At 40.5% G+C, this 24466-nt stretch overlaps 1 protein-coding gene across 1 annotated transcript in view; it reads right to left on the bottom strand.

The window, feature by feature from the left end:
* The window catches only part of FBN1 (fibrillin 1), a 164425-nt gene that overhangs the window by 2382 nt on the left and 137577 nt on the right, over positions 1-24466 (bottom strand). The window contains exons 45-64 of the mRNA XM_067305931.1: positions 22723-22848; positions 21817-21933; positions 21266-21394; positions 20650-20769; positions 20079-20204; positions 17931-18080; positions 15486-15551; positions 14630-14746; positions 14167-14286; positions 12363-12485; positions 11856-11987; positions 11110-11235; positions 10242-10448; positions 9541-9666; positions 9220-9342; positions 8145-8261; positions 7234-7362; positions 6288-6407; positions 2660-2891; positions 1428-1602 (exon numbers count right to left, since the gene is read on the bottom strand). Coding sequence (XP_067162032.1) covers positions 1428-1602; positions 2660-2891; positions 6288-6407; positions 7234-7362; positions 8145-8261; positions 9220-9342; positions 9541-9666; positions 10242-10448; positions 11110-11235; positions 11856-11987; positions 12363-12485; positions 14167-14286; positions 14630-14746; positions 15486-15551; positions 17931-18080; positions 20079-20204; positions 20650-20769; positions 21266-21394; positions 21817-21933; positions 22723-22848 — 2681 coding nt within the window. The remainder of the gene's footprint in view (positions 1-1427; positions 1603-2659; positions 2892-6287; positions 6408-7233; positions 7363-8144; positions 8262-9219; positions 9343-9540; positions 9667-10241; positions 10449-11109; positions 11236-11855; positions 11988-12362; positions 12486-14166; positions 14287-14629; positions 14747-15485; positions 15552-17930; positions 18081-20078; positions 20205-20649; positions 20770-21265; positions 21395-21816; positions 21934-22722; positions 22849-24466) is intronic.

The following is a 24466-nucleotide window of genomic DNA, read 5'->3' as shown; positions in this document are numbered from 1 at the left end:
ATAACACCACCATCATCTTAGACTGGATAAGGAAGCGTGAAGTCAAATGACTGAACTGGTGAAACTCCTCCTACAAGCTGTTCAGTTTGTTAAAGTCTATATATAATTAGTGTAAACATTAAGGTTGAAGTCCAGTGACTGGTGCTGCATTTTGGACTGGGTCATTAGACCGGGCATTTCTGACCTTATACTACCAGAAGTTAAAAATAAGCTAATCTTGCACACCTAAGGCAATGCAAGGAGTTTTAATTTTGTTCAAGAGACTACAATAACATTATACATTACAAGATCATGCTTCTACCATGACTTCTGCACTCATACTCCGAGGTGCAATGCTGGAAGCAGGCAGCTTCTGGACAATTTTGCTGCAAGCCAAACTGAAGAACAAACAGGATTACAACAGTCTCAAGAACGTAGTGTCTCACTGTTGTGATCAATTCATAACAAACCCCAGCAGGAGGAGTATGGTGAAGGATTTACATTTCTTTAATGCTATTTTGAGAAATGTTTGCTAAGAACTAAAGGAAAATATCTCCCCCCCCAAGATGAGTGAAAAGGGATGCATATCCTTTATGTAAAGACAAAACTTGTAACACAGCAGACTGCTTTTCATGTAATATAGGTGCTGACATCACTTCTTATTGGTATTATTTGGTTTAAAAAAAAATGATGACAACAACAGCTACAAAGAAGAGGAGTTGGGTGAGCACTGCAATAGATTTTAAGCATGTCACTGACATGCCATTACCCCATTCAGAGACGAATGGAAACCTGTCCCTATTCCCAGTGACTTCCTACCAGTGATACATGGAGCTTGGCCTCCTGTCCTGCTGCCCAGGCCAGCAGGTGAGCATCACGCGCCCAGCCGCGCTGGACTGCCTGCCCCAGCCTGGAAGGCTGGGTGACCGTAAGGGTACAGACGAGACCCAAGAAAGGCTGCAGCAACAGGATGCTCTGGACTCCCTCCAGGTCCAGTATTTGTGTCCAGAGCTCTGTGTTTGCTTTGGAGAGGCTTCCAGCTCCAGACACTCGCCATGGCCCTGCTTGGCCAGGGGTCCCCACCACTCGGATCAACGTGTTCTGTCCAGCCACAAGGTCACACAAGCGTTTTACATACCCGCTGCCCTCTGACATCAAGCGACCTTTGCTGGTGAGTGCACTGCCTTCTAGATAGCTGGGTGGGCGTTTAGTTTTCGTGTTTGATGCAACACAGATATTTAGCATAAAAGGCCTTCAGAGGATGACCGTTTGCCTGATGACAGTGAAGAACTTCAAAAAGCCCCCACAGAATTTGATGTTCAAAAACAGCTCTTTGGTTTACTCCAGGGTCTAATTTTTTCCTGTGGGATTCTCTCTTGGTACACTTTCTTCCGAGACTGGCTTTCACACGACAACCCCAAACCCTTTCACCCAAGAAGGTCAATTACCTCTGCTTCATTTGCAGTTTCATTAGTGCTTCTGCGCTTTCTTCCTCTCTTGGGATAGCCATTGATTTTACATTCATAACAAGCTTCTGGAGAGAGGGAGTTGTCATCTACTTCTCCACTGACTGATAACTCTTGTCCTTGACCTCTGCCTAGCCCCACTCCAGAAACACAGTGTCTGAGGAAAGAAGAAAACCAGGTTAATTCCAGTAAGACATACATTTCAACAAAGCTAAATTTAGGAGACTGAATACAAATAATAATAAAGCAACTATGTTGTACTCTTTTCCCAGGAAAAATTTCTACTGAAGTCAACAGGCAAAATTCTCACTGAATCACAATGCAACCAGCTCTTTGATTTCAAGAATCTGGCTCCATGAGGCTTTGCCTAAGAGAGACCTGCCAATATTTAACAGTTCTAAAAACACAGGCTTAAGCTCTGAGAAGTTGTTATTAATTCCTGGCATCCGACCTGGAACACATTGAAAGAGACCAATTTTCAGAAAGTGCTGAAAAATCTGAAAATCGGGTCTTTCATAATGTGTCCCAAGTGAGCATCCCAAAGCTTTTAGTCACTTCTGAAAATTTAAGCCACAGTCTTTATGCCTTCCATTTCAGTGCTTGGTCCTACACGATGCCCTAATACTCCTAGTGGGACAAATGAGAATTGGATATTTAATCAAAAATGATTCACTTGGAACACATAAGAATACGGAACGTACAGAAACACAAGAGCACACAAAATTGTCATTCCAATCAGTGGGTGAAACCACTTGTATAATATTGTTTAACTCTGGAGCTGGTGGGGGGGTTTTCTTGTTTGTTGTTGTTTTTTTTTGTTTTGTTTTTTTGTTTGTTTGTTTGTTTTGAGAGAGAAGCGATGCGCTACAAATCACAAAGAGAGGTGTGAGCTCCCAAGTGGCAGGCTTGGAGAACTTGGCTAGCTGCTTGGCTGTGCAGGAGAGAGTTGAAAGGAGCAGCTGAAGAGAGATTATTGAGTCAAGTAGCCCTGGACCAAATTTCCTTAAGCAGTAAAACCACATAACTCCCTTCCCTCTGTTAGCTCTCCGCTGCCTCAGGTCCAAATTAGGCAGGTGCGTGAAACTTAAGCACCTCCACAGTCCCATCCCTTTTTCACTGGCGCTATCGCCTGTGGTTCTGCAGCTCCACACTACAGAGAAGGGAATGGATTATGTCCCCTTAGTGTCCATTAGTTTAAAATTAGAATCCCTTACCCTTGTCCTATTCTGAAGTAACCAGGTGGACATCCACAGACATAGCCACCTTCAGTATTTGAACAACCATAACTGCATGGGGCTTGTGCAGAACCGCATTCATTGATATCTTGGCAACCTCCACTAAACTGTTCATACTGAAATCCGGTAGGGCACATACATTTATAGCTTCCCAAAGTATTGTGGCAAGATGCTCCTCCACAAATGTGTGCACTGAGACACTCATTTTCATCTGGAAAGGAAACAGAACATATCACATTAACTTTTATTCTCAGGTCTAGTCTGACCTACCCCTTCAGAAAGGTCTACGCTTGACTCCGTTGCTAAACATGCTGCCACATGAGCCGCCCAGAAACAGAGAACAGTGCTTGGCCTCACCCTTGGCTGGGGCAGTGGTCGCTAGGAAGTGACTACACCATACAACAGAGCAACATTTGGCCTACTCTGCAGAAGATGTTTAATGCCACGTGAGCTCATGCTCTGGAGATCAGAAGAGCAGAGGCGGCAACTTTCTTTTGCTCCAGAAACAGTTGAGAAGAACAAAACTTTGTACAGCTGAGAATCTGGTCTTGTTATCCCATGTTTATAATGCTATACAACGTTAAAGGAAAAAGAGTAACAACTTAAACTACGACACCTTTTCCAAGCACTGAGAATCCCTCCCTACACAGAAACATTTAAATAGGAGGTACAGGTAAGGTACAGGAGCAAGCAGTAAAGTAAAAATAAAAGCAGCTGTTGGTATGAAAGAGTGACGCATTCTGGGCCAGCCCTTTTCCAAACTTCACAAGAATGGCACCGTAGGAGTTCAAGGTCAGTTCAGGCTTGTTTACTGTAAATGGATGGTTTGTTAAATACAGTTGGTATGAACGTTTTCTCTGATGAGGCAAATTGCTTTGAAAAGCTCTGAGTGCTATTGTTCTCCGTTTGCTGTGATAATGCAGCCGAATGTGTGCGTGTCTGCGTGTGCACATGCCCAGCCTCTGGACACTGCAAGGATAAAACATACAGCACACAGCGGCATCGCTGACCTGAGCATCTAGGTTGTAGGAGAATAAGTACTAATTCAGAACATTATTGTCTTTTTCCGAACAATGTGGCTATTCTTGTTTAAAAGCAATCCCTTTACTTCTTGCAGTGTGATTTATGGCATGGTGCACTACAGAACTGCCTGGGCAGGGGATGCAGTCACACACAGTACAAGGCTTGGGAGGAACCAAAGCATTCTTCAGTGATTATCTAAATATGTGTTGCAGCAACATCAAAAGTCCCTGAACACTTCATTAATAAGCTAAAAAAGACACAAACTGTTTGCAGAGTTGGGATTGCCAAGTAATACGAAGGAAGTGTCTTGGAAAAACCTATTACATAGATTCTTCCCCTGTGGTACACCCAGGAGATCTAGATAAGTATCTTAAGCATACACAGTTACAGACATTACAATTTGAACATGTGGAGACCACAAGGTATTGAAACCTGGTCTGTAGGAGGTTTGCCATTAACTTGGAGCAATATTTCAATTGCCATCATTAAGGCATCATACCTAACACAGCTGAACTCGCAACAATTATGGCAACATCATAAACACAATTTTGGGCCACAAAGAGTTGCTACACCAAGAGGAGATGTGCTCCTTGGTCTAGCTTCACACCAGCTTGAGTGTGGACACTGGTGAGGTTAGGTCCCATATTTTGGGTGATTGTTGGAAAGAAAAAATATGAAAAGAGAGAAAAAAAACAGGTACACTAGGCATGGATAATGTATGAACTGTGCTGTCAGGTGCCAGCCTTGCTCACAGGTGCTTTGCGCTCACTGACACCCACTACGCTTCCATGTTCAACTTCATCAGGAAGGAGGGGTGCCCTGATGCTGGAGGTAACCAAGACTCCTTCCCTACAGTTTGGGTTTCTGCCTGGACTACCTGGTGTCCAAGAAGGTGGAAGTGTCAGCTGAGTCTCTAATATCTGTTGCACCCAAGTTGAAGTCTTTCTTTCAATGAGGGAAATAACAGTGCTTGTGGAATTTGAAGTTGATATTCCCTCTAGGAAATCTGCAGAGTAGCCAATAGGTTTAAAAGCCAGAATAACAGTGTTCACCTGGTTTGAAAACCGGGCTAAAAATAGGCTTTTAACTAGGCCTGGCTAGTTAAATGGTATCACTCAGGAAGACAGGGATTTCACTTGGAAAAAGCAAAGATATTTTGCAAAACTGAGCGAGCTGCATTTTTTCACATTCTACAATATCCTCCAGCAAGCAGACCTGGGAGTGATGAAAATGCAGATTCTTATTTACAGGCTTTTTTGGTTATTATTTATTGTACAGATTAAATTTGAATTTAACCCAAAACTGTGCTAGCCTAATTAATATTTTGGAAAACCACCCTCCTTTTGTGCTCCCTTCCCATTCTCTTATATGTAATAGGTGTTGAGTGCTGGAGCACAAGCAGACAAACGTCACAGCAAGGACCACATAAAATGTCAGGAAGTTTGGTGAGCATAATTAAAAGCAGAGACCTCCCTGGAGCACCACAATGATAACAAGCAAAGGCATTTTTATGTTTCCAAAAGCAAAGAAAGACAAATAAACAGTTATGAAGCCCTCCGTTCTCAAAGAGGTCATCATACACATCTCTAACTATCCATGCAAGACTAGCTTGCATGAAGTCCATTAAATGTGACTAAAAATGCACAAAACTGTCATTAGCAGAAATAGGATTCACTTTTCTCTTGTTTGAATTTGGTGTGTTCATGCTACATTGCTGAAACATAATGCAGAGACATTTCCCATGACTTCTGCACAGGACCCACTTTCTGCTCAAGTCATACTCAGCAGTAATGCTCTGCACATGCAGCCTCATCTATGAGGGCTCAGAGACTTGGGACAAAACCAAAGTTTAAACAGGGAAGAAATGTGCATTTTAATTGACCAGCATATTTACTTTTTAGCACAAATAAGGAGCACTACCATTTGCTATTTACGACCAAAAAAAGAGTGTCCTGTAAGCACATCTTATAAACTGTATCCCAGTGCTTGCAGGGAAGCATCTTTAGACAGACTGCAGCAGTCTTGCTGAATTATGACAAATAGTTAATTTTGTAAAGAGAACAGGCTTGCACAAAACAACCTTCCTCTAGGCGTGCTAAAATTGATAAAAGCACAGACTGAATATGATTTTAAGAGAATTTTAGATGCGTTAGGCCAGAAGTTTAATATTACACTGTAACAATTCAGACTTGTGGGTTTGATTCTGCCAGGTTCTACCTACCATCAAGTCTCAGATGGGAGCTGTGTCTGAGTAGAGTGCTGCATGGTTGAGTAAGGCATCCTAGTTTGGATCATGAAATACACGAGCAATACCAGTTCCCTCAAAGTCAATACAACTTCCAGCACCCTCAAGGATGAGCTTGTGCTTAAATACTTCATTGAATCAGGGCCTTGGCCTGATTGGGTGTTTCCTATCAGCTTTGCTTTTCGCCAGAGGACACATCACATTTATAATTAAGCTTCACTGAACTTTGTGAATTATAATCAGAAAAAAAATATGGCAAACTGCCCCACAGCTCTTCATTTCTTGCTGCTAATAAAGGTAACAAGCATTTTAATGTACGAATTTAAAAAAATGACTTGCCAACACATTGGTTCCATTGGTAATGCTGAAGATATCCTTGTGGGCAGCTACACCTGTATCCTCCAATTATATTCTGGCAACCATGCTGACACCGGTGGTTTCCATCACATTCATCAACATCTAGAAAGGTGAGATACACTCTGAATCTTTGGAAAGAAGCTCAAATTATGCTATAATTGAAGAGTGTATTAAAAATAATCATATATATTCATGTATCATATATAACCATATATTCCAGTATTTTCCAAAACACTGGCCAGCCTTTGAAGACCACTTCAGGTTTGGATTTGTGGCTCCACAGCAAGTAACTTAGGGCTGAAAACTACTGAAAGCTCCAATTCAGCCACAATATTCAAGGCTTCTGCATTGTGCTGTGGAGCAGAGAGCAGAAAGCCATCCGTACAAGGGACCACCAAGGCCTTCCTACTGCTCTCAGCTACTAGTAAAGAGCTCCTTGGCTTGTACCCGAGCATCCAACCTGGGAATCCCAGCATATCCTGTTTCAAAGTAAACTAACCTTTGTCCCAGGAGAAGGCTCTAGAGGATCTAGGAACTGAGAGGAATAAAGTCTGCAGCCCTTGCACTATCTGTTTAGCAAGTTGCCTTGAACTTGCGAGACTTCCTGTCCTCAGTGCCTCAGAAATTCAGGCAAGATTCAACAGAAGTTCACTGAACTTATGATGCGTAAACTAAAACATTTCAGGCTAAAGGCTAAATTACAGTTTCCACAGAAAATTTCTGTCCAGCTCTTTAGCATCCAGGATTAAATCTATCTATTCAGGCCCGTGGAGAGAAATATCTCCTTGTTGCTAACTTTCCATACCCACATACCCACACACGATCTACACGTGCTCGCTCCACAGGTCCTTCTTGGATGACAGTATGACAAGAGAAGACCAAGGAAGCAAGAGAAGTCCAAGTTAAATGCACTGTCTGTTTTACCTACCTTCACAGCTAAGCCCAGTCTGATCGAGTGAGAAGCCACGCTGACACTCACAAACAAAACTTCCTGGTGTATTCTGGCAAATACCCTTTGCCCCACAGAGATTGATTTCAGTAGCACATTCATTATTGTCTGAAGGAAACCAAAGCCTTAGTGTTAGTTTTTATTACTTGTTGTGAAGATAGCATTTAGCAATGCTGACAATGAACAGACTGACAAGCCACAGAGAAACATGAGCAATGTAGACATCTTATTGTCCTCTCCATTTTCTACCTTGCACTACAGAAGGAGAGCTGATATTGCATTTTCATTTGGAAACACTAGCAACAGCTATGGGAAGAGAAATGTTTCCTTTCTTCACCAAGGATCTGGAGTTCGATGTTTGTCTTCAAAACACCCCCAAACTCATACCAATACCACAGGATCAAACTGCTGCAAACCAGATCCAACTTGCAGAGCAGAACACAGTGTTTGCAGGAAGTAGTTTCATTTGACATTTCCACAGACCTAGTGGGTATGTGTTCAAAGGACAACTGCAGAAATGTATGTATTTAGTGCTTATAGTTTAAAGGATCCTTGACATGGCCTCTAGTGTGGGACCTGCAATGAACTACAGATATATAATGAATTTTTCACTTGCTGGTGAAGAAAGGATCAGAAACGATTTACCAATTAGTGTTTTTACTGTAAGGTCTTTGCAGTGGGAAAATTCAAAGACATGGATTGTGAAAACAAGGGAAGGTAGGAGGAAGAGCCTTTTTGCACCTTCCGCTCTAGTAGGACTGGGATCAGTATTTGGCCTAGCTTTCCATTTGGTTTCTTAAAAAGCTGATTCCACCTTCTTGTTACTTTGCTTCTGCAGGAACAGTCAGTAAGAAATCCCAAATCTGAGTCTACATTCCCACGTGTCTTACCTATGCAGGCTGTATGGTGCTGAGTGAATCCAGGAGGACATTTGCAAGTAAAGCCCCCAATAGTGTTGACACAAAGGAACTGGCAGTTGTGCTGCTTTGTTGCACATTCATCAAGATCTAAAAAAGAAGTAGACATTTTTCGCTTGTGTTCCCTAAGGAGGAGCCAATAGTCCTGCTGGATTTAGACAGAACTGACTGCAAACAAATGACATATCAAACGAAGCCTTATGAATCTCTGCCTCACTTTCCATGCTGGCTTCCAGTTCCTCTCACATGGAGCCCCACATGTAGCGACTGGGACTTTGGAGTCATGCTAATGCAGGATTACAGCAACCACTCTCATCTTTCCAAAAGATGCTATTACAAAATAAATGTCTGCTCTCATTGCAGTCTATAAATGGGAAGTCTCCATCTTCACAAGAAGCAGTGTCAGACTGCGAAATAGTATTGCAATGAAGAATGCTATTACTCCAGAAGAAATATTTAAATGCTAATGACAGAGTAAACCATTATTTCCAATTCCAAGGTTAGAACTGCTGCTCTAACTTGCGTGGGTTTTAGCCAGACCTTTGCTACCAAGATACATAAATAAATAAAAATATAATGAACATTTTTAAATATCTCTTGCCCTGCTGTCCCTTACCCAGAATGCTGCAGAGGTGGAAGGTTAAAACTTTGTTGAAGCTGCACAAGGTTCTGTAAACCCTGTTCATCTTTTTGCCACAGATCATTAGAGTTACTATAATTAGCAGCCATTAAGATACATTTATCATTGCAAAATACAGCTTAAATCAACGGGCTTACCATTACAGGACCAACCGTTTATACCACTGGTTCCCAAACCTTTTAAGACCAGCTGCTATCAGCCTGAAAAAATTCATGGGGATCTACTGTTCATCCACATTATCAAGTTAATTAAAACATCAGCTCCATCCTGTGCAAGCCAATTTCCACTGTCCTTAGTGGAAATACTTACACAAATCAAGCAGACAGATTTACATCACCTGAATGTTCTTGGATTGGTATTTGCCTGTGAAACACAGAATTTCTGCAGCAAACTCTTCTCACTTTTTACCTTTGCAGCTTCTCCCATCTTCTTGGAGGATGTACCCTTTCGGACACGAACACTGGAAGCTCCCCTCTGTGTTTTTGCAGATGAAATTGCAAGGTTTCGGTGACTCATTACATTCATTCAGATCTAAAAAAGGAAAAAGCAGACACTTAAATGATGACAAACAGGATTTGTGATAATACGTTTTAAAATAATCAGAAAGAAATCCCCCAAACCTGCTAATGAATGGCATTTACTTTTCTCATTTTTCAAAATTTCTGTGCTTCCTTCTCCAAGCCATCTCAGAGCAATAAACTTAAATACACAACACAACGAAAAACCTACCTATGCAAAGAGTGCCAGTTATATCTGTAGTATAGCCAAGATTGCAATGACAACGATAAGATCCTCTCTCATTGATGCATTCCCCATTACGACAGACATCATGAATAACCTTGCACTCATCAATATCTGCAATTAAATAGAGGTTAGTTCATAAACGAAGAATAAGAAGAACATATTTTATCCAACTTCAGTAGATCCTTGTGACCTGACATGGAAAAAAAACCCCTACATAAAAACAACATAAAATCATGAAGTATTTCACAGACTACGGAGAAATACTAAGTAAGAAAACATGGACAACTAGAATTGATCGCGTATTAGCCTCCATAAATAAAAAAATAAACCCCACTTTGCTTTCATATACACAAATAGCTCTTAATCAGTACCTACCATACACTCAAACGCGAGCGTGCGCATGCCCATCCAAGCGCCTGTCAATCACTCAGCATGCAAAACAAGCATCTGCGAAGCCAGTCAGGAGCCTAGGACTGGGCTGGGTGCCGGGGCACCCAGAGTCTGTGGCTACGCACCCTCCCCCACCACATCCTGCATTCTCTCCACACAAAAACGTGCAGAATATTTGGACTGATATCTGAAGTATTTAACCGCATTCTGTTTAAGGAATTCACATCATTCAAGAGTGCAAAATGCAAGAGTTCATAACTTATCACTGAATCTTGCATTGTGTAACAGGGCAGTACCTGCTCCATTAGACATGTATCCTCGGCCATGAGGGCAAAGCTTTTTGAAGGCCACAGTGCCTGGGAAGGGGCAGACCTCACAGTTTGGCCCCCAGCCTCGGCCACCGTCGCAGCAGCATTCAGACTTGGTGACGGAGTTCCTGTTGCTTGATCCGATCTGACACATACTTTGTAACACTTCAATGAAGCAGTAGCCCTCCCTGTTGTCTGGAAGACAAATTATGCATCACACAGAATCCTAACAGCGATGACCTTCAGAGGGTCATGAGATATTAGGAATTTAGTCAGAAATATAAAAGAAAGGAAGGCATACTTCACCCTGGGACTGTGGAACTGAGAATGAAAGACTACCAGCAGTAAGAAAGAGAACACGATTTCTAAGGGAAACAAAGAAGACAGGAAATTTAGCAAAAGGTGGAAGACAAGTTACATTATGCTTATGAAAAGATACGTTTCTGTCTGAACCCAGAGAAAAAGGACTGGCTGAAAATAGGAACTAAAGAAAAGGCAGAGCAATTCCAGGCTGACTAACACACTGCACGGTGAGCTTTCACAGCATGCCAGCACAATCTAATAGACCAAAGCAGGCATACGATTAACACAGAAAGAGTGAACTTGCAGGAAGGCACCTACTTATGAAGGCCCTTTCCTGAAGGTACATAAATTCAAGAGTGTGTTTACTCACTACTACATCTCTAAGCTTAAGCTCTTGAGCACTTCTTCAAAATATAGTAAAGATATTAAGTGGTAAAGCGATCCCAACCAAGAGTCACCACCCACTGCCAAAAATACAGATACAGAGACTCCCAGAAAAGAGAATTTCTGCTATTAAAGCGGGAGTTTGCTGAGGTGTTACTGTGGGACTTACCAAGGCATTCGTTCTGGCTGTCACTGACAGTGAATCCCTCATTGCATTCGCATCTGTAACTTCCCACAGTGTTTATGCAGCGGCCGTTCTCACAGAGCCCAGGTTTGGTCTGACATTCATTCTCATCTGCGTTTTTGAAACGATAGACAAAAATCAAGCCCCTCACTGGATTAATGCAGGTTTGAAAGGTTTCTATGGAACTTTTTAAGCTGTGCATTGTGTCTTGTTAAAGTTGCATAAATACAGACTTTCTTAAAATTCTCTTTTGTTCAATTTTCAGAGGAAATACGACAGTCCAGCTCAACATCATACATTTTGTTACTAAGTTTTCTCTGCAACTTGTTCCTCACTGTTTTTCAAAATTATTTGACAGTTACAGCTTCACTTCTGAATGCACTGCAAAGTTTAAAAACAATACAGATCTACCTTCATTCATGTCAACAGAGATACACAAATTTACAGCAGTAGGCCCAATTCTCTGCTTTCTTCACTCAGAGCAATTCATCAACAGCAGTACAAACTGATTGTAAAGACAGACACTTCCAGATTTTCTACTTACTGCCCAGATGTATGCACAGAGTGAGGAGAACAGGGAAGGAAAGAGTATATAGCACCAGTGGATCTGTTATAAAGGTAGTTGCATAATTCTTCCCTTGAGTTCCTTAACACTGTTGTCAAATCCAAAATTTTCAGCTCTGCTGTGGAACTGTGTGTTTGTAGAGCTTCAGCACTTCAGCGTCACTTACCTACACAGCCTTCTGCATCTGGTCTGGGCTGATAACCTGGTCCGCAGACACACATATAGGTACCTATTAGGTTTTTGCACTCCATTTGTTTTGAGTCGCAGTCATGAATACCTTCTTCACACTCATTCTGATCTAAAACACAGGTTTAGACTTCGTTATAGACAGAGACCCTACTGGAAATTCACAACAGTAAATTCTGACTTTGGACTTCTAATCATAATCAAATTCTACGCAAGCTTTTACTGTGCTAAATTAACTATAAGATTTATTAGTCTAAAGAAAATTGATTTCTCCTAAATGATCTTTTTTCAAGGCAAGATAAAGCCACATCATCTAATACGACTTCATTTTATGCAGATGTATAATTCTATAGGCAGGATAAGGCTAATATAATCAACTCCATAATGCAAGGCATTGAATTTCATCCCAAATTCTCCTCTCTGACTCAGTTACTTCTTGGGATTAAAACTCCAGCCCACTACTGCAGTAGTCCAGCAGGAACTTTACCTCTGCACATCCTCCGGTCCTCTCGCAGAACATAGCCGGTGGGGCACTTGCACTCGTAGGACCCAAAGGTGTTCACGCAGCGGAAAGCGCAAAGCAGAGGGTTCTGAATGCACTCGTTCACATCTGGATTCGGAGCGACAAAGACCACATGGGAAGTGAAACACGCTTTTGCGAGATGCAGCAGGCAAGAATACACAGGTTTTAGTTATGCTCGATATCACAAATCCCAGTTTGCTGAGGGCTAAATTTTAATGCTTGAGGACCCACAGTTCTACTAATAATGGATTTCTGTTTAGGAACAGCCAGCAGGCATCCCAGTTGCCAGGATCTTTGCACAGCTACCTGAAGTCTCACTATCTTCAATGGCAAACAGTCAATGGAAATAATTTCCAGATCCATACTGCCAAAATACTGTCTGAGTTAAAACATCTCTTTTACACATCCAGGCTCAGTTTTTATGGCTAGTTATTTTTAAATTCTAGATTCGTTAATTCATCTTCTTTGTACATGGAATTCCACAAAACAATACCCTACTGGAAGCATTATCATTTTGAAGTGCATTTACACACACTCTGTGCTACTCTAGAAATTATTGCTAATGATGTTTACACACTCTGCTAATTCCTCCGCTGCAACTGGACCTCTCACCCAAATTCCACGGGGAAGTGAATGAAGCTCTAACTGCATATAAAGCTAAAACAAGCTAATGCAAAAGTGGAAGCAATCTCTTGTAAGGGATTGCAAACTAGATTGTGGCAGATAATTTAAGAACAGCTGTGTCAGGTCAGATGAGAGTGTCAGAATGTCCTAGGACATTTTCCTTTCTCTGGAAGTAATTGGAGGAGAGTATTTAAAAAAACAAACAACAAACAAAACTTACCGTATACACAGAGATCCTTCTCCTGATACAGCCCCTCAATTTAAGGACTTCCACAGCCAAAAGCCACATCTAAACTATCAAGTTTAATTTCCACTGACGGATTCCCACACAAATTTGTACGATCTTTTTTGGAACAATTTATACTTGTGGCCTCACTAATATTCTGCAGTAATGAGTTCCACAACTTAAGTAAGCACTATGCATATAAAAAATGTTTGCTTTGGTTTGTCTTACATTTTCCCTCCAGCTCTGGTACGTTTACCAGTCATGGATTTATAGATTTCAGTTGCATATCTCTTCAGCCACATTTTCACAGTGAAAAATTCTAGTCTAATTAATTTTCTTCATACCTCTTCTATACCTCTGATCTTCCTTACTAACCCATTCTTTGCACACTTCCAAATTTTTACTTTTGGAATGGGAGACCAAAGCACTGGAAATATTCAACATCGGGGTACCATGGTCAATTTATAGTACTGTAATTGGGTTTTCTGTTTTGTTCCCTCTTTCCAAACAAACCCAAGAGTTCCATTATCTACTCTGATCTTTGCTTAGCATTTTGGAAATCATCCACAATGACTCTCTTCACTCAAGGGTTATCTCGGAGGTAAGCTAAAACTGCACGTACAATAAGCAGTGTTTCTGGGGAGTGTTTTGTAGGGACCATACCCCAACATGCTCCCTGGGAAGTCCATTAGCAGTTACTACCTCAAAGCCTGTTCACTCAATTTCCACAAAGAAGTACCACAGTTCAAAGTGGATACCAGAATAAGGAACTTATTTTTCTGTTTCAGATAAAGATGCATCATTCCAAAAGTGTCTATTTTTTTTAGCTGCTTTACTTTCCTCAGCTGTTTCTGAAATCAGGAAACTGTATTTCACCATAAAAGTGCAATGACAATCCTGAACACTTGGGAGTCTCACCTTCACAGGTCATCATTGGTCCAGGCTCAAATCCCTCAACGCAGGTGCATTCAAAACCTCCTACCACATTTCTGCAAGTTCCATTTCCACACGGATTTCCAACAGCACATTCATCAGTATCTGCGAGCAGTTAAGGCAGGAATACAGGGTTACACTCAACTAGAAAGTATAAAACTTAAGGTTCTTGATATATGCCAGTTTAAAATCCAAGAACTCACTTAGGTTAATGAATTAGTTATAGAGTCCTAGCAAAATTTGGGACCGGCAGAGGTTATCTGAGTCAAGCCCCCACTCAGAGCAGGACCAACTTGGAGCAGGTTGCTCCAGCCCTGCCCAGTTGGCTTTTGAGTATCAATGAGGATGGATATGCCACAATATTAGAATATATCCCCACTGTTCCTTAATACCATACTTAGGGATTCAGAAGATGCTTTAAAATGGAAGATGAAACAGCTATACTTACCCACACATTGAGCTCCTTGCAGGATGTAACCATATGGACATTCACAGCGGAAAGACCCATCTGTGTTGATACACTGCCCAAATTTACAATTATCTGGATCAAGGCACTCATCCACATCTTGACCAGAAAAACAAAGAACATATTTAGTGCACTTTATTTCATGTGGTTTTAGACCCCTCTCAAAGAACAAGTTTTGTTCTGGCAGAAAATACTCCTGAGCCCACAACAAAAATACTAATATTATATGAAATTTGATTTGTGAGGATGAGGGCACAGAATCCAACTTGCAGGTCAGCTTTCAGAAAGCAGAACAGAAACTGATTCCAAATGCGAGATAAAATATCTCTCTGAGCAGGGCCATAGGCAAAAGAGATATCAAAAACAGTAGCCATCCAACTCACCTTAACTGAAAATCTTTTGCCAATACAGCCGAAGTGCTGTTTGTCTTGGGAGAGAATATAATGCACTGAGGGGATCTGGGAAACTGTGGTGTGCACTTACTGGAGGATTAAAAGCTTTCACTGTAAATAAGCTACATATATTCTATATGAAAGGGAAAGTATACGATATGGTTCATTTGCTAGATCATAGACAAGTTTCCTAGAAAGTCATCTCAGTCTAAATTAAAAAGCTAAATGTGCTGCTCTAAAATAAGATTAATTTCTGATATACAAGAGATTCAGGCTTGAATTTAAAATCTGTATAAATAATTGAAAATAACGTCTAGACATTTCTAAGATTCATGGCTTTTAGAAATATTTGCAGAGATGTTCTTTGCAGTTGAAAGGGAGGATAGCTTATGGGTAGAAAATGGCATACTAATGCTACAATGGTAACATACAGTTCAGTCACTCACCCAGCCTTGCATCACCAGGTCCAACAAGGATGCCAATTCCAAATGGACAAATCTGCCGGAATGCCTCTGTAAAAAACAAACAAACAAACCAAAAAAACCCAAGTCAAACCATATGCTAAATTCTGTCTTGGCAATCAACATTACCCATGAGCTACAGAACCACTAGTAGTGATTCATCCTTCCAGTCAGATACTGGCAGCACTCCTCACTATTTTAATACACTTAAGTGTGTTTTTGTATGTGTGTCCCTGTGCATGTACTCATGTGCAGATTCAGAAATATAATATGTAAGCCTATAACTTAATTTGGTCTTACAAACATGTAAAAAATGTATGCTCACTTTATATTTCACCCTATCTTCTTTACATATATGTAAAATCCTGCAAATAATTTGCATTATTTAACTTCCTTTAAGGAGCAAACTAATGCAGTATTTCCATTAAAAATGTAACAATACCAATGACTGCATTCTTTTCTCTTGTAAATGAAAGATTTTCTACAATTTAATTCGTAGTCACTAGTTAGTAGCTGCTCAAAGCATCTCAACCTCTCCACAGTAAGCAATAATTTTACTACAGATAGGCTGAGAGTATAATTTCTGGGTTCAGCTTAGACTGAAGTTACCACACAGTTTCCAAATCCACAAGGATTTATTGAGCTGTTTTTAAAGACTTAAAGATGATGCAAGTCTTTTCAGTCATTCTCTACTCTTTGTCGCAGAAAGAATGTACTTCCTTATTTCTGTGAATTACCTAGCATATTCCGGGCATTAAACTATCTAAGAAATCATAAATTTCCACACTGATGGACCAAAATACAATGTGATCACAAAGGTCATTCAGATTCAAAAACCCACATAGTTTTGGTCTGACACTAAACAAAAAATACAAGCCCTGCATATGAAAGTAACCTCCTTCCTCTCCCCTCTAAGCGGTACTCTGGATACAGCGACACAGGACAGTAATTCAAGCCACCTCAGGCCACCGTGGAGTATCTGCTCTATTGACCCTGCTCAGAACATAATAGAACCCTTCCCAAGACGCAACTTTTTGCTTTGAAATCTCAATAGGCTGTAAAGAGGTTTACAGTACATACAATCTTAGAGATGGCTGAACAAATGTTATGTTATTCTTTAGCTGAAACACACTAGCTAACCTTTGCTGAGGTTGTCCAACATGGAAGTTAAATATAGATGCACACTGTGCACTGACAAGAACAAGGTGCCTAGCATAGTGCTACTCAGGGAGCAGGGAACTCAGCCCCCTACACTGGGCAGCACAAACAGTACCACTTGCTCAAGCCTTCAGAAGGGGACTCAAGTGGTGCGTGTGCTCGGGTTTGCTAGCCTGCATTCGGGTGCGATACGGTGGAGAACATGTCAAAGACAACAACTGAGTACCTAAAAAAACTTCACTGCCCAGGACATGCTAAGACATAAATTTCCTAGGCTCAGATATCTTGAAGCCTTTTCTTTTTTAAAAGATGAGAAAAATGGCCATGATCTCATCATTTGAGAGCAGTTTGGACTGGGAAAAATATACGAAATGACACTTCAAGGAAATGCTGTGAAGTGTACCATGCCTTTCCAACCGACTTTGGCTCAAACACTCCAGGGGCAACTGAATGAGACACGCACAGAGAATAAGCCTCAAAGGAGTATTGCAACTGGTGCATCTTATATCTCTTTTTCCCCCCCCTTGGCTTTGGGGAGGATTGTCTGCAAAACATCTACATGATTTATTAATGAAATGAACTATATTAACGTATTGCTGAAACCCATGTGTCATTATGAATTAAATTGTACTACAAGGGTACAAAGCCCTGTTGACTTTTTTGATGCCTTGTTAGTCAGATTCTTACAAAGAATAGTAAAAAGGAAAGTGTTTAGCACAATTCTGGGTAGGGAGCCTTTCCTTCATCAGGGCCGCAGTTATGCCATTTCTTTTTGCAAGTCCTTCACAATGATGAGAATGAGTTTTGTTTTTTTTTTAATAATAAAACATGGCCAGAAAATGTGACATGGGGACTGATATGTGGATCCAGTTCTAGTTCTACTGTTCTTAAAAGAATTAAAGAGATTTCATGTTATGGAGCCACTTCCTATACTTCCTTACAATTAGAGGAATTCCTTTGTGTCTGGCAGATCTGTACAGTCAGAACCTATCAAGGACCTAACACTCTCCTCTGATTTTAGTATCTAACTCCTTCAGAGCATTATACTCTCCACCTAATCACACCGACAAATCTGCAAAGCAAACATGGAATATGTATTTCTTGAGAGACCTTTTTTGCAACTGCAAAGGCATCTACAGAGATCACTGGCAATTGTTATGGTTGAACACCTCTGGAAAATTATTTTCCCTAATTTCTTCTTCTAAGAATCCCAATCTTCTTTCCGTTCTGAGAGATTATCATAACACCAAGGTAAAGTATTTAATAACACACCATCTGCTTCCTCTGGGCAGAGTTCACACGGATCACCCCATCCCTGTCCTTTCAAGGCACAACAACACTCTTGTTTGGAGTGGTTTCGGGACTTCGGCACAGAACATTTTCCATCTTCAAATTTGGTAAAGCAGTAACTCACTCTCAGATCTGCATAAACAAAAACGTATTGTTATACACAGTTAGATTGACTTCATCACAGTTTTTACTTTTAGGTGTTATTGCAAAATTACAGGAAAAAAAATCAATGACAAAACACCCAACTCTCATCTGAGGCTATCAAGAAGGATCATTATGGGCTCTGGCTGGAGAGATATGAAGAGGAAGATGAGCTCTCTATCCCAGTGAAGGAAAGCTATGGGATAGAGCTGCCTACTTCAGGCGGGGAAAAGGAGGAAGAGTTTTCCTCCACTGTTTGGCAGAAACAGAAGGGCTTTACCCCTCCCTTTGCTTCCTCCTCTTTATAAATGCTGAACATTGGCTTAATTTATTTATATTCCATTATTATTAAGAATCACTTGAGTCAAAAGATTTGAATCACTTTGTAAAGATAATGTTGTGCTGAATTAAAGTGACAGAGGCTATTTCCAATAGGCCTTTTCTTCCTCATCCTCTCCTGAGGTACACACAAACTAAAAGAATTGGCCCTGTGGCACTACATTTTACTCCTTTAAGCCGAGTAACAAGATGCTGGAGCAGAGCTGAGATCACAGACCACAAGTATCCAGCAGGCAGAGAGCTGGCAGCTCCCTGGGTTGGCAGGCAGACAGCATCGGGGCAGTTGTGGAAGCAGCTGCTCATCCAGTTTTCTGGCTGCAGTATCAATGTTGAGCAATGTCCAGACTTTATAAAAGTTCTAGGTAATGGGAAGTTTTAAACAAAAGTTTATTTGGCTTGAGATACTCAAAAAACAGTCTTTAGGGGATGGGGAGAAACACATTTCTCTAAGTTCACAAGCATGTATTTTCTTCTGACATTATGCATAAAACAGGGGTCTTTTTTTTTTTATAAAGGATAAGATTAGGCCTTTTTAATTTTTTGTTTGTTTTGGGAGGTGATTTCTCCTCACCTGAGGAGAACAATATCCCCAGCTTAAAGAAACCTCATTTATACAAGCTACAAAAGCACAGCTAAAACAGCCCTGCTACTTTCACAAAGTTGAGGGAAGTAGCTGTGCCAAACTGCATGGTGGTTTGGAGACTTGGATGAACGTTTACTACAGGTTGGATTCATTTTACCAAAACCACAGTTTCATTTAGCCCACTGTGAAGTGAAGAACTCACTATGGTGTCAACAAGCATCACTGTTCTGTGCCAAGTATAACTACAGAGGTCCTCATAAAGGTCTTACTCATCAGTGGTTCCCACTGTGCACACTGTGTATAGACATTTAATGATATATCTATTTAATCATTCCCAAAGTCTTTAAAATAACTCTCTCCCTAATTTGCTATGCTTATTCTTTACCCACAGAATAAACCAACCTGCAGCTTTTCATTAGCAAATGTTCAGCTTTTAGCATCTGATCACTGTCTTAGCGCCCCTGCTCAGGCTCTGAACAGTGTATGCAGTATTTTGGAAGCCACAAAAGCACTTCAATCTTTTCTAAGCAGACTGGTTCTTATCATCCACACAACACCATTTTCAAATTTTTTCCATCGATCTTTTTTCCACCCACACATTTGTGGAGAGGAATAGCATATAGCAAGTGTTACAGATAATTTGATAAGCGCTAAGAACAGCCTTATTCCTGGAAATGCTGCTTTTAGCACTGCACTGCAGTAGTCTCCTCTCTGTGTTCATGCTCCATCTCTAGGTCGAACACACCACAGTCTACACAGAGTTCCAGGAAGCTGCAATGTTTCTTCCAGGGGTGCAAGAAAGGGATGCAGGGCAACACAGTTTCCTCATTTAACCTGGTGCATTTAACATTATCTTTGCCCCTGTTTTTTGCAATGTTCTCTTTAATGACAAACAGATGTTAGGGCCAGACAGCACCTTGCCACAAGTACAGAACTACCACCTTCTCCTTGTGAAAAACACTGTTTGAGTCTAGAGTGTCTTTGTTATATTAGAAACAGGCAGCTAATAAGGCTTTTATAAAACAGAAAACAAACCTGAAAATGCCAGAAAATGGGAGTGAACTTACCTTGGCATCGTCTTCCCGTGGAAGATAACACAAAGCCTTCTGGACACAGGCATTTGAAACTGCCTGGAGTGTTGCTGCATGTGCCTAGCGCACAAATTTCTGGCTGTTCCACACACTCATCAATGTCTATAGGAAAAGTAATTCAAGAGATGAGAAATAAAAATGTCTACGCTGGCAGCTGTACAACATAAAACGTATCATTACATCATCTTTGAAACCTAACAGATTTGAAATCACAAATGTCAACAGAAGAACAGACAGAGGGACAAGAAATACATGTGTAAAACTGAGGAATAGTTTTCAAAACCTCATGCAGTGGGCACACCTCACTAGGGTATCATCAGCCAAACCACCTGAGATGATATCTTTATTGGGATCAGATCAGGCAGCACTGGTTCAAACAAAACTTGGTGAGATTTCTTCTGAGAATAAGTGACTCACAGAGACACAGGCTACAGTTCAGAACTGTACACTGCCACAAGAGAATCACTACCTGTGTTTAGATGCAGAGGAGAGTGGCAATAACTGTGAGTAGCTAGGAAAACAGACAGAAGAATTAATATAAACACACCTTCACATCTGTCATTTTGCAGGACATATCCAGGAGGACAAATGCATCTGAATGATCCATCCAAGTTCTGGCATGTGCCCGGTGAGCATTTTCCAGGCTCCAATGCACACTCATTGACATCTGAAAGAAGAGAAGAGCAACAGCAATTATCTCAAATAAATTATCTCAATAAATCTGCTGTTCAGGCTGCTTTAATTTTGCTCCCACCAAACTAAAGGTGGAATTCTCCAGGAGTAGGGGAGGAGTCCTCTGGCTCTTGGGTCTTTGACAAGACTCATCCGTGATCTAGCTAACAACATTAAAAGAAAGAATAAAGATTTCTCAGGCTAGGCAATCAGTACTTGCTCATCCCGCACAAAGCAGAAAAGGGGTAACAAAGTAACTGCATCTCACAGAGGGCAGAAACCAAGGAGCATAAAGTGCCCAAAGCTTTCTGCTTGCTTGTATGTTCAATAGTCAAGTCTGTCAAAAAAATGCTGCAGTACATTGCCATCATTTTCTTCTGCTAGATATAGTGATGATAGCCTGAGAATTTTTCTGACTTCTTCACTGTTTTACTCAAGAATGGCTGTTCAACGTTTGCTGCACTTTTTCTGCCCTAAGCCAAGACACTCACCAACACAAGTCCTTCCATCCAGAGCCACCTCATAGCCATCATTGCACAGACACTGGAAGGATCCAATTGTGTTCACACACTGACCATTCCTGCAGAGCATCCCGTTTCCACTTGCACACTCGTCCACATCTAAGAAAAATAACATTGAAAGATACATGAGAAACACCCGCAACAAGTAAAACTGGGCAACTGAGAGTTCTGTTCACACTATATCAGCACAGAGACTGATAATACATCAATCATTCCCTATTTCAAAAGCAAGTGAAGAAAAAAATGCCACTATTTGTCTATGTTATGATATTTCCATCAAAAAGCAAGATTAAAGGAAAAAAAAAGGAATTGCATATTTCACACACGAACACTCAAGTAGTTACAGAAAGTGAGGACTACCTAATCAGAGAGGCCTTTTTTGAAGAGAGGAACATTTTTTTGTCTCTAATCCACAGACCATGCAAGACGGGAACCTAATTTAGTGGAGAAGAGGGCACTAATGTTAATTCCATTAGAAACAGAAAATCTTAGAAACACTAACTGCTCTCAGTACTCCTTACCTATGCAGTCATTGTTGTGTGAGAGGATGAATCCCAAATTGCAGCGGCAGTTGAAAGAGCCAATGGTGTTTCTGCAGGTTCCGTTGCCACAGGCGTCTCTTTCACACTCATTAATATCTACAAAAGAGCAGAAATAGCAACAAGAATTTTAATCATCGATGGGGAATGCAAGGCCTTACCAACTATCCCACAGACAAGAGAAATAATCCACTGGTAACATAGAGCAAACAGAAGGAAAAAAGATTAATTGTTGTGCCTCCCCAAAAGAAGATTTTACACAGGTTTATACATTTGATAGTAATATCTGAAAAAAATAATCAAAGGTCCAAAAGTCATTTATCTTCCTACAGCTCTGATCTCATTCTTCCCAAGGGAAGTCTAAGCAATCTTGGATCATGAGAGGCTTGAAATCTCCTCTTCTTATCCAGACAACAGATGCTATACTAACAGCCACCAAAGGGTTAAATACAAAAGTTCGATCTTTATTAAGATGACTTTGCTTCTGAAAAGGGCAGTTCTCTGGCAGGAAATCTACTCTTCACTTACTCTGTTAACAAGTAAGCTGTGTGCAATTACTGCACTGCAATATTAATATATTAGATTTCCTGCTCACAGGAATAAACGAGACAAAATACTTAGGAGAATTCTAAGAATGGAACATTTTTCAGAAAAATGAAAGCATTAGCTGTTCTTTACACCGGATATGCATTTTAAAGGTTTGCTCTTCTTGAATGAGTTGTTCTTCATTCATTATCAGCTTTATCTCTAATTGCCAGCTACAGTGTTTTTGCCTGGTGGTAACTAGGTCACAGTAAGTTCTTGTAATGCAACTTCTCACAACAGAGAAAATGGGCTTCCATTAAGACAGTCATTAAGTGTAAGTACAGCTTAATTTGATATACTTGCCTATACACATTGTTCTGTCATCATTGGTTTTGAATCCATTGTGACAAATGCAGTAGAAACTTCCAACAGTGTCAATACACTGCCCATGGCTACAGATATTGGGAATTTCTTGACACTCATTTCGATCTGAAAACAAAAAGGCACACGGAAAGTTAAGCCTCCTAAACTACAGAGCTGGAAACATTTATTAGTAGCAATCACACTAGTGAAAATCCAGTCTTCATTTAAAATAGTACATTTTAGTTTATTAATGAAAAGAGCATTACTAAGTACATCTCAGAAAATGGGCTATTTGCTTGTAAATTATTTTTTCAAGGTTTGCAGAGCTGAAAAAAAATTCTTGTGTGAAAATTATGTTTACCAATCATAGTTTCTTGCTAGAGGGAAGGCACATCACCATAGCCTTGAAAATCAGAATTAATGACATGAAATTGTGCAGGGAGCTTTGAGTGCTTTACACTGACTTTGTAGCAGATATGCAGATATGAAAGCTACACATACATTAGAGTTTATATCCTTCTAATGAAAGCAATTACTTGCTTTTAGCCATATTTGATTGTCTTCCTGATTATAAATCAACCTTCTTGATCAACTTAGAGAATTCCTGCAAAACAGAAATGGAGATAAATCCCACACTTGTCTCACTAAACTCACAGAAAGACAAAACCCCTCATGGATTTAGCTACTTATTGTGCAGAGGTAAAATGGCTACATATGTACATGTGTGTTGAAGCCTCTATGCCTCATGTAATGCGATGACCCTGCAAACCAGACAACTAGGGCATGCATGATAAGCTCAAACAGCAAGAGGAGTTACTGCTGTATGAAGCCAGAAGATATTTTGCCAGCAGCAGCTGCATAATTCTGCAGAGAGATGTGGGAAAAAACATCCTACTACCACGCTGCCTTATAATAGGAGGGCATCCATCATGCTAGTTCCACAGCTGACTGCTTCCTGCTACTCGTTATGAATAACGTCAGCTAGAATTCAGGATTTTATCAATAGTAAGTAAAATAAAACATCAAAGAACAAAATGTTTGCTGTCCAGCACATTTCTCTACATAACATAAATCAGGAATATGAATCAAATGAGGTCTTTTTGTTGACCTCTTCACCAACAAGAGCTGCTTTGATTCAATATGCTTCCTGGTGCTTTGTCTTCTGCAGCTCCAAAATACAAGAACTGAGGTATGGCTAAAGTTTTCTATTAGAATCTATTAGATTTTAATGTACAGAAATTTTCTTTCATATGTAGTCTAAGGAAAGCAGATGCACTTTCTCACCAAGCTGTCCTCCATTCACCACAAAAATAAGAGTAAGGTTCTTCCTAATTGCAAAGAAATGCATGTACTAAATCTCCTTTGCCTGCCTCTACACTGCCTCTTTATGTTTCCCTCAGCACACCAATAATCCATATATACCCCTATCCCCAACATCACTCCCGGTGAACTGGGGCTATTAGTAACTTTGGAGGGATGTTCACTGAGGACCAAGCTCTCCCAACACTATTAAAGGCGCTGCTGGTAATTAGATTGGAAGAATCTGAAGGAGGCCAAAAGAAAGCCAATGAGGGATAGCATGCTATCTTCAGAGCTCCTAATCCTCTCACCTTAAGAGAGGGGGAACTAAGAAAGACTATGACTCTCTCTGGTGTTCTGTGGGCAAATGAACAGTGAATTAAAATCCCGGGGGAAAAAAAAATCACTTCTTTTGGGGTAAACACTGAATATCAGAATAGTTTAA

This window comes from Apteryx mantelli, chromosome 15, assembly GCF_036417845.1.
Source record: "Apteryx mantelli isolate bAptMan1 chromosome 15, bAptMan1.hap1, whole genome shotgun sequence".
Taxonomy (NCBI): Eukaryota; Metazoa; Chordata; class Aves; order Apterygiformes; family Apterygidae; genus Apteryx; species Apteryx mantelli.
The sequence above is the reverse complement of the archived record's forward strand: the minus strand, read 5'-3'. Positions and strand labels throughout refer to the sequence as shown.